The following is a 10,385-nucleotide window of genomic DNA, read 5'->3' as shown; positions in this document are numbered from 1 at the left end:
ACATAATTATTGTAAAACTGTATCAAAGTTCACAGAGTACAGTCAGCTAATGTACTTCCTAAATTCCGGTGTAGCACTACCAGAAATGGTGACATGGCAAATCAGTTCCTTCGTTTTTATCTCTTACGCCTATATCTCCCCTGTGCACTTTTTTTTTTTATTACGTCTTTCCAATCTTTCTTTTTTTATTTAATAATCATTAAAAAGTTTTTTCAGTCTTATTTTAATTAACAATTATTTAAATTAAAAAAAAAAAAAAAAATTTTTTTCAAAATTTCATAAACATTACTAATAAAATTTCAAATAAAATAACTTATTTTTTTAAATTTTGTTATTAAAAGTGCAAATAAAGATATTTTTATCTGTATAATTTTGTTAATTTTTATTGTATACTTTTCAATAATGTTTTTTTTTTCTTATATTTTAATTCAAGAAATCACTTCACAATAGAAATACTAAAGAACAATAAAAGTGAAGGAACTGGTTTGTCTTGTCATTGCTTTAGGTAAGTTAGGAAGTACGTAAGCTGACTATAACCAATTCTGAATAGAATTAATTTTATAGTATTTTACATTTGTTTTTAATCATATATATTTTTGAGAATGACAAAATATCTCATAAAAACAAATCGATGAAAATACAAAAATAACACATTGTCAGGGATCAATAGCTTCTCACACACATATATTAAAGATCAGTTTAAATGGTATTAATCCAGGAAATCAAAACCAGACTATGACAATATAATGTTAATATGAAAAAACTTTTAAAAGAAATTGTATGGCCTTTTAATAAAACAGATCCAAATGAAATGTTTGGCAGAAACATAGAGGAAACAGGCAGGTGTACCCCCGTTCCCCCTGGTGAGATACAGGAGGATCACGGTCAGGAACACACACACTGCATAGACAAGCATTTGTCTATGGAAAACCAGATTGTTTTGAATGAAATAGTCTGGGAGTGTTCTAAATGGCATCCAACAGATTAAAAAAATTTTTTTTTTTTTTTTTTTTTAAATGGTCAAAGTGGTGTCATTTGACAGTGTCTAAATTGTCTGCAAAATTTGTGTTTTATTTAATGAAGGAAGCTACTATAAACTTTGGCGACGTGAACCAGGATATGAGCAACCTTTGTTGGGTAACTTAGATGTTGAAGGCTCTCAAATTTTTTATATTTACATTAATGACATTCCCAAAGCACTATGATGCATTTATATAAATTATATAAACGCAAATAAATTTCATTAATAAGCTGTACATATTTATTGAGCACTTTTGATAAATATTGGTTTTTAGTTCAGGTTAGCAGTATAGTTGTACTTACTCAAACTTTATAAAACATTCCAAAGTCACAGAAGTGTTCACATTGTTATATTGCTGCATCTTATACGCGTTTCATTGAATGGCATGACTATACCGATCATGCCATCCAATGAAACACGTTTAAGATGCAGCAAGAAAACAATATGAATGTGAATTAAGTAAATACTTCTGTGACTTTGGAATGTTTTATAAAGTTATAGATGCTCTTAAAATGTAAATATTTTTATTGAGCTTAATTTTTGCGATTTTGAATAACTATTGAATATATACATTATAAGTATATATCTGTTTATAAATACACACAGACATATATATATATATATTTCATTCACATTCAGACAAGTGTTATTAAAAAGCACAAAATTTTTCTGTTTCACTATTTTCTTTTTTACTTTTTCCAATCTCCGAATAATTTTTTGCGTTTTTCTCAAAATTGTTTAGGTTGGATCCATATTATATATATATTTTGTTTACAGAAAGTGTTAGATGAGATAAGTCATTAGTACCGTCGGTTTCAAACCCGATAATTAGGGACTCTTTTAGATACGCATACACAAGCTCTCTTCAGTCAATACTCATCGCGATGAATATTGGCTGAAGAGAGCTTGATATGGGTATCTAAAACAGTCCTTAATTATCGGGTTTGAAACTGATGGTACCAACGACTTATCTCATCTAAAACTTTCTGTAAACAAAATATAAATAATACACTCTTACTTTTGGATTTTCCTTATAATTGAGCTCTCTGCTGGATTTCTTTTTCCGAAAAACATATATATATATATATTTTCATAACAATAAAAATATTAATTAGAATTGTACACACCCAATAGGATAAATAATGTTAATTCAATAAAAGAAATATATAATTATAAAATTTAAGGTTTATTTTCTCATGTAAATAAAAATAGATGACTGTATTAGAAATAAATGTTAATTAAAAGGTACTATAAATAAAGTAATTAAAGAAATAAAACTGCAAGAAGTACCAGAAGTAGGAGATACCTTGAATAGGTGAGCTGGAGGTACCTTGAAGCAACAGATGTATATGAGTTCTATAGCTCTGAAGTGAATGCAGGGATAGGAGTTCATGTCTTTACAATATATATGAATATACTCAACCAAAAATCCAAATTATTTATTAATTATTTAATGAGTGACGGTAACCACTTCACTTCTCAATACCTCCACATTTTGCTTGGAGAAAAATCTGTTTATAAATTGGAGGTGTTGCTATACAGCTGGGTTGTGAATTATAGTCAGGAAAAAGACAGAACAAGGCTCATAAGATTATTACATCTTCGTATTAACAGGTAAATGTGTGCATTTAATCTGAACAAAGCCATGCTTGCATATCAGTTCGAACTGACCTTTCGTCCTTCATGGATTAACTAGTTTGTTTTTTTTACAGCATATCGACCATTTTGATTTATTTAATGCCAACTCCATTAGTTTTAGTAAAAGTTATAAATTTGAGCTTCTTAATATTTTAAAATATTTAATAGATTATATTTTGTATACACATAATGTGTATATTTTGCGACAGTCTGCAGTCAATTCTATTAAATCCATATAGAGTTTTGTTTAGTTTATTAGGTTTAGGCATTAGATTTTATGATTCACAACAGCTACATGATTTTGTAAAACAATGTTCAAAAAAAAATAAATACTGATTGAGAAAGATAAATATACTAGACATTTTAGTCTGTTAAATACGGGCAAAAGTTATAAACTGTTGAGTTAGAATGAGTGCTTTATGCAAAATTAAATATGGTTAAATTTGTGCTTATTTTTGCACTGGATACTAATCCTGAACTGTGCATAATACTTAATTCGTTGCACCTTATGATAACAAAATTTCAGCAATGTCGGCCCAGTAGTTTCAAAATAAAGAAGAAAAAAAAAAAAATGGAATGGACAAACAAATTTAGCCATATTCAACAATCAAATTGGCATAAAAACACTCATTCTTTTGCCAGTTTTTACCAGGCTAAAAAGCTTTTATTATATATATATGAAATCCAAAAGACATTTTAAGGGGATAGTTCAGAGGCAGCCAGAGTGAGAAGGAAGAAGCCAGTCATTGTGTAGAAAGGATGCTTGGAAGCTATAGTGTGTGTGTGTGTGGGGGGGGGGGGGGCTCCAAACAATTTTTGCAGGAAGGCTTAAAAATGACTACTGAAAAATTAAGTCCAAATCTCACTATTCGTTGGCTCCAATGTACCTTCTGGAAAATGAGAACGGTTCGATTTTAAAAAAAAAGAAAAAAAAAAAAACACACACACATCCACATAAATACTTTTTTCAACTGGTCATGAGTTGTGGCTTCTTATCCAGGCACTCATGGTTCAATTCACCGCCCATAAATAAAAAAAAAAAATTAAAAAAAAGTTTTATTTTCTTTTAGGTTTTACTGAATGGTGTTTCAGCTAGAATATATATATATATATATATATATATAAATAAAATGAATTCCCATGAATTCTTTTTGGACTTTTTCGAAATCGATTTTTCTTGTATATTTTTTGCATGTGATAAATGGTGAAAGCAATAGTGTACTTAATAGTGAATTCTTCCTATTATGGCATTTCCGCAGTGCCTTTTCTGCATTTAGAAATGAGGGTAATTGTACAGTTTAATCAAGACATTAAAAAATGAAAATATCGAGAAAAAAAAAAAAAAGGTTATATTGTACATATCCGTTTTAGACTGAAGATCTCTGGAAAAAAAAAAAAAAAATTTTTCATGAGTAATTTTTTTTTTTTTTTTTTTACAGCAGAAAAACGCGTTCTTATGAGAGCGCGTTGAAGTCAGCGATTATGGAATTTGTTAAACATGTCACGGGGAGATAACTCCAGTTAAAGCGCCGATACTCCCTCCCCATCTTTGATACTAGCTTTTCTTCCTAAAAATTGAACCTTTTGCTCAGTATCATAAATTGTTTTTTCGCTGTAATAAAAAAAAACAAAAAAAACTACTTGATGAAATTAAGTGAAATTTTTTTTTGGAGAACTTTGTTCCATAACGGATACGTGCAATATAACCTTTTTTTTTTTTTCCTCCTCGATATTTTCATTTTTTTAATGTCATGATTAAACTGTACAAGTACTGAAATGAGTATAGAAATCTTCTTGGAGTCCTGAAGAGTGTGAGGCCTTAAATATAGCCGGTGTCATTTATGGCAAAATATGTGAAGTACTCAAAATAAACCACAGGTGAAAAAAAGTTTTCTTTCGATTAAAAAAAAAAAAAAAAAAAAAAAAAATGCGTGTATGGTGTCATTGTACTAATACTCTCTTTTTAGGCTTTCTATTTCTCGCTTTTATTTTAAGGGGAGCGGTGGGGGGAGGAACAATTTGGTGACTGTTAATAATTTAATGTCTTATTTTCTATCCCATCGACCATATAAAACTCATATATACATATATTTGTATATAAAACAAATCTAATTAAAATAAGTGGATCTAAAGAGAACCAACACTTTTAGTCACAAATAAAATTAAAAAAAAAAAAAAGATGTGTGTGCGCGCACATATATATTAGCCTGACGAGTCCTTGCAGGAATGAAATGCGGGCAATTCTGTATAGCTTCATTGATATATGAATTTTCATAACTTACTAATATATATATGAGAATCTACTACTCAAAATCAGAACAACTGATTCAAGACTGGAGAATTTTCACACACAAATCTTATAACAATAATTTGGATTATTTTAACAGTTTACTGCAGTTTCACCAAGTGTTCAATTGTCAAAAGTGTACTAATAAAATGGTTAAAGTGATTATACATTTGAATACAAAAACTTGTAAAAAAAAGTTTGTATTTGTAATCAACCGTATGAAGACTAACCATTTTATTAATACACTTATGACTGGATATCCTATGAAACTGCAGTAAGATGTTTTTCTACCACATAATCTGAGAAAAAAAAAAATGGTATATTAAATAAGTTCAAAAAAATAAAAATAAAGAATATATACAGCTTTCTGTGAAATATTTAATTTAAAAATTTTGGTTCAAATGGGGTTTGTCTTGAGGGGGTGTGAGAGGGATATTGGAAGGTGTCAAGTATTCAGTGTTTGAAAGTGCAAAGAAAAAGATTTTAAAAAATGTTTACAATTGCGAGTTGGCACTGCTACATAAATGGGGAAAAATTGCAATTGATCTCATTAAAACATTTGAGCAGAGATTAAAGAAAAATCTTTCCATGGTACATTTAAAAAAAAAAAAAAAATTTTTTAAATTAAAAAATACAAAGAAAAAAAAAAGAAAACAAAACAAAAATGAACCATTTTGGTAAAGATAAAAGAAAAAAAATGTCTGTTTTCTTTTCTTTTTTTTTTTTTTTAAATAAATTCTGTTCCTTTGTCCTATAGCAGAATTCCATTTGTATTTTAAATTCTTTATAAATAAATTTATTAGGGAATTTTTTTTCCCCCCATATTTTTGCAGTCTTTTTCCTCTTTCACAACTGTTTACTGCTGCTGTTGTTTATCCTCTTTGTTTCCCTCTTTTGGCTGCAAGAAAAACAAAATTTCATCTTTTTCTTCTCCTCCTCCACATTCCCGTAACCCCAATTAGATATCTCTCTCTCTTGCATTTTCTCTTAAAAAAAAAAAAAAAAAAAAAAAATTATTCCGTGATTTCTTCCATTGCTGTAGTACACAGACAACTATTTTAATATATATTTTCTTTCTTTTTTTTTTTTTTTTTTTTTTTTTAAGCACATAAAGTATAAATGAATATTGAGAGAGATATTTCTTTTTGTGGTGATGAGGTGAGGATATTTGTGTATAAAAAAAAAAAAATGGAAAATGTATGTGGTTGATGGTAGCATGGGGGGATTGTTTTATCTCCCTTTATGTCAATCAAAATAATGTCTACCACCAGGACAGCTTCTTTTTTTTTTATCTTAAAAAAAAAAAAAAAAAAAAAAAAAAGCTGCCATATCTTAACATCAGTGTTCCTCCTCATTGTCTGTGCATTTATTGACCGCCTCTTGAATCTTCCGCATACAGCTGGTACTGACATTCATCAGGTCAAATTTGAAGTGACCGTTCTCCACAAAGCACTTTGTATCTGCGGACGCTAAATTCGCAACCTTTTGCACAAGTTCCCGGTTCTGTGACTCGTTAATAATATGCATTATGCTGCAGAGGATCTTAACCTTGAAACCATTGTCCGCCACCTCTTCCAAATCTTCTGCCGTAAAGTCCTCCTCCTCCACCACTATCTCCTCTTCCTCATCCTCTGATGCAGCGTCGCTACAACTATTACCATCTTTCTGATGTTTCCTAGCAGAATTCATAAAGGGAGACGATTCTGGAGTCAACCGTAAGCTACTGCTTTCATTAGGTTCAGAATCATCGCTTTCGAGAAACTTTTTCTCGCCATCAAGTTCATGCAGGTTATTGTTTTGTCCCTCCGGTAAATACGGATCCAATCGAGAATTCTCCTTTGTCTGTTTATTATTAATATTATTAACATTGTTTTGACTCTTCGTAGAGTCTTTAGCAACTTTTCCTTCGCTGCCGGACGTTTCTCGTGGCTTCTCATGGCGCTCTTTCCGAGACTCCTTGCTTGCTTTACTGCTTTTTTCAGATCCATCCTTGCTTTTAGAGTCTCGGTCTTTCGCATCCTTTGACCGATTCTCCTTGTTTGATTTCGAATCCTTCGATGACTTTCCTTCCTTTGACGATGATGATGATGACGACGATTTTTCATACTTTCGTTCCTTTGGTGTGAGATTTTCTGATATAAGAGAATTTTCCGAATTTACCTCTGGTGTTTTCACCACTTTTTCCTCTTTGATGTGTTTGCTTTCTTTTGTGTCTTTGGCTTCCTTTGGCGATTTTATCGAGTCTTTTGGCGATTTGGAGTCTTTCGTCTCCTTTGATGATGATTTAGAGTCTTTTGCATCTTTTGGGGATTTGTTTTTCGGAGATTTCATATCTTTGGAGTCTTTAGTGCTTTTACTAACACTGTCTTTGCTTTCTTTACTCCCCTTACCATCTTTGCTCGATTTGCTGCCATCTTTCGTCTTGCTCTCTTTAGACTCTTTCGACTTGGAATCTTTCACACTTTTATCATCTTTATCTTTGTGGACTTTGCTCTTATCCTTTGATTCCTTTTCCTTTTTTACCCTGTCTTTCGCATCCTGGTTTGTCTTGGAATCTTTAGATTTTTGTTCCTTGTTCTCGTCTCTTTTTGGATCTCTTTCTTTGCTGTCCTTCGAATCTTTTGATTTCTTGCTGTCCCGCGAGTCCTTTCCTTCTTTCTTCACTTTTGAATCCTTCTTATTCTCTTTCTTATCTTTCTCTTCCTTGCTGCTGCTGCTACTACTCCCTTCTTTCTTCTCCTCCTTTACAGGCTTTGACTTCTTAACTTCGGCATCGTTGTTGCTATCGTTGCCGCTCGTCGACAACTTTCGCTTCTCATTAGAGCTCCCCTCGCTCTTGCTCTTTGAACTTGTCTTGTGCGATGAAGACGAGGATGTCTTGCTGGTCGATTTGTTTGATGAAGAGTCCTTATGGCTATCAGGTGATACACCAGATATCTGATTGCTGCAAGAGTTAAAAATATCATCTTCGTCTATCCCATCCCCGTCGTTGTCGTCATCGTCACTATAAGCCCGGGCTTGTACCTTGCATGATTTCAAAGAGTCAATATTTGAAGGCGTACTAGTATTGCTGAAATCACTAATATCGCTAAAACTATCAGATTTATCTTCTTTTGCTTGGTGCATCTTGAAGCTATCATCTTTATTCCCGATAATTGCATGTGATGCCTTGTCTTTCTTCTCTGACTTCACCTTGTCCTTATCTTTCCCCGAATGCGATTTATTTTTGTGTTTCTTGTCTTTGTCCTTGCTTTTGTGTTTGTCTTTGCGTTTCTCTTTCGACTTCTCCTTGCTTTCACTGGTCTTTTCACTCACTTTGCAACCAGAAAGGTTGATATTCAACTTTATTTTCTTCCGTTCGACCTCTTCCACCGTTGATGCCTCCAGCGTTCGTTTGTTTGACTCCTTTGGGGACATTTTGTCTTTGCTGCTCGCTTTTGGCTCCTTAGAAGCAATGCTTCCGCTTGAACATAACATTTTCTGTTTTGGTTTGCTCTGAAAAAAAAAAAAAAAAAAAAAAAAAATTATATTAGACTATTTGAATTAAATAAGTTCAAATGTATTTTCAAAAGTGCTCAATGCCTATGTATTAAAACTGAACAAAAATCATGTTTAAAATGATATGTTAGCATAATCACAGTTTTTACAAGATGACATAATATGGCTTATGAAGCCATGACTAAAAGTGTTACAATCAGTGCTTCCATATTATAACAAAAAAACTATTGAATTTCAAATAAAATAAATGGTACCTATTAGTGATGGGACGATTCCAATATTTTTCCTCTGATTCCGATACAATTATCGATTCCGTACTAAATTCCGATTCTAATCCTTTATAAATCTCTAAATTTTTAACTATATAACTGTATTTTCTAGGATTACCATAGAAACAAACATGTTAAATGTGCAAATATTTTCCTAAACATAAAAATATACTTGTGGGGAGAAGATCTATCGATCTTAGCTTCACTCGTGGTTTAAAAATCAATAAATATATATTATTTTATCATTATTACCAGCAATGGAAGATTTTACTTTAAACAAAATCAAATAAAAAAAAGACAATTAAAAGAATCGTTTTGGTATCAGAAAATTGGTACAAATTTTTCCGATTCCTATAGCCTCAAATATTCCAATTTTTCTGATTCCCAATTGTGATTAATCGTCGCAACAATAGTAACTATGTAATTGTCATGTTGCAAATAGTAACATATCCAAAAATTACAGAAAAATGATAAAGTAAAAAAATAATTATTAATGGAAAACAGTTTTCAATAAAGTTTAGATGAGGAACAAAATTTGTCAGACATTTTGAATTATGTTCATAACATGACATAAGCAACAGAACTTAATTATCTCCCCTGTCAACTTATCTCTTTTTAGTAAGCGTAACAGTGATTTTGCTTCATTTTACAAATTTCTTTTTTTATTAATAATTATTTTTCTACCTTATCGTTTTTCGTAATTGTTGGCCCCATGCCTAACCTTCTCAGAAACTACATACAGCACCTAGCCTTCTCAAAGGGTCATCCATCTGGTACTCGCCAGGCTCAGCGTTGCTGAACTTTGACGACCTGGCAAGAACCAGTGTGTCAACGTGATTGTGCCATACTCACGCTGAGTAACATAAGCACATTTTTTTTTGTAAACTAACATTTAGGGAGTGAATGTTTCTATGTGTTTTGTTGTACGAGATAAAGTACACTAGTGAACTTATCATTATGAATTTTGGAATGCAGGTGTGAAGAACAAGGTAGGTAATATGGGCTATATTTAGTTTAATTTTATGCAAAAATTGTAAAAAAAAAAAAAAAAGGGGTAGAAGCTCATTGTGAAAATTCAGATATCTCTGATTTTTTTAAAACTGTTACAATAGAAATTAGATATCAATAAATATTCCTCAATTTTCAATTATTTTTATTTATTTATTTTTTTAAGTATTTAAATATTTTTCTGATGGCATAATATGGGCACATTTGAAAATTTAAAACAAATCCGATTTGCATTTGTGCGAGACTAGAAAAGGCTCACACAATACTCCATAGCCAATCAAGCAAGATTTTTTAGATTCCAATTTCTTCAGACTTCTTCAACTTAAACTTTAGACATTTTCTAAAACCAAAACCATCTAATAGATCTTGATAAAAATTAGAATAAGGATTCTAGACAAAAAGTTTAGCAACACTACATGTCTTTATTCTTTGTAAAGGCATAGAAAAGTAAAACTGCTCCGTTTGAAGAAGTACTTTTACCTATCTCAGGACGGGTATTTTTCTAGTTTCTTATCTCTATATTAGTACTGTAGTATCATTAATGTACATATGTACGGCTGTTGAATTTTGATCAAAATTGTAATAAGTATTCTAGACATAAGGTGTAGTAGTATTATATGTTGATTTTGATCTTCATGAGGGAAGAATATAAAGTGATGCAAAA

General features: G+C 31.2%; 1 protein-coding gene across 1 annotated transcript in view; it reads right to left on the bottom strand.

The window, feature by feature from the left end:
- Positions 1–5,304: 5,304 nt before the first annotated feature.
- LOC145258213 (uncharacterized) overlaps positions 5,305–10,385 on the bottom strand; it is a 186,267-nt gene continuing 181,186 nt past the window's right edge. Inside the window, exon 5 of the mRNA XM_080116155.1 lies at positions 5,305–8,441. Within this exon, the coding sequence (XP_079972281.1) occupies positions 6,285–8,441 (2,157 nt within the window). The 3' untranslated portion in view covers positions 5,305–6,284. The remainder of the gene's footprint in view (positions 8,442–10,385) is intronic.

This window comes from Euprymna scolopes, chromosome 33 (assembly GCF_053919585.1).
Source record: "Euprymna scolopes isolate OS-2025 chromosome 33, ASM5391958v1, whole genome shotgun sequence".
NCBI lineage: Eukaryota > Metazoa > Mollusca > Cephalopoda > Sepiida > Sepiolidae > Euprymna > Euprymna scolopes.
The sequence above is the reverse complement of the archived record's forward strand: the minus strand, read 5'-3'. Positions and strand labels throughout refer to the sequence as shown.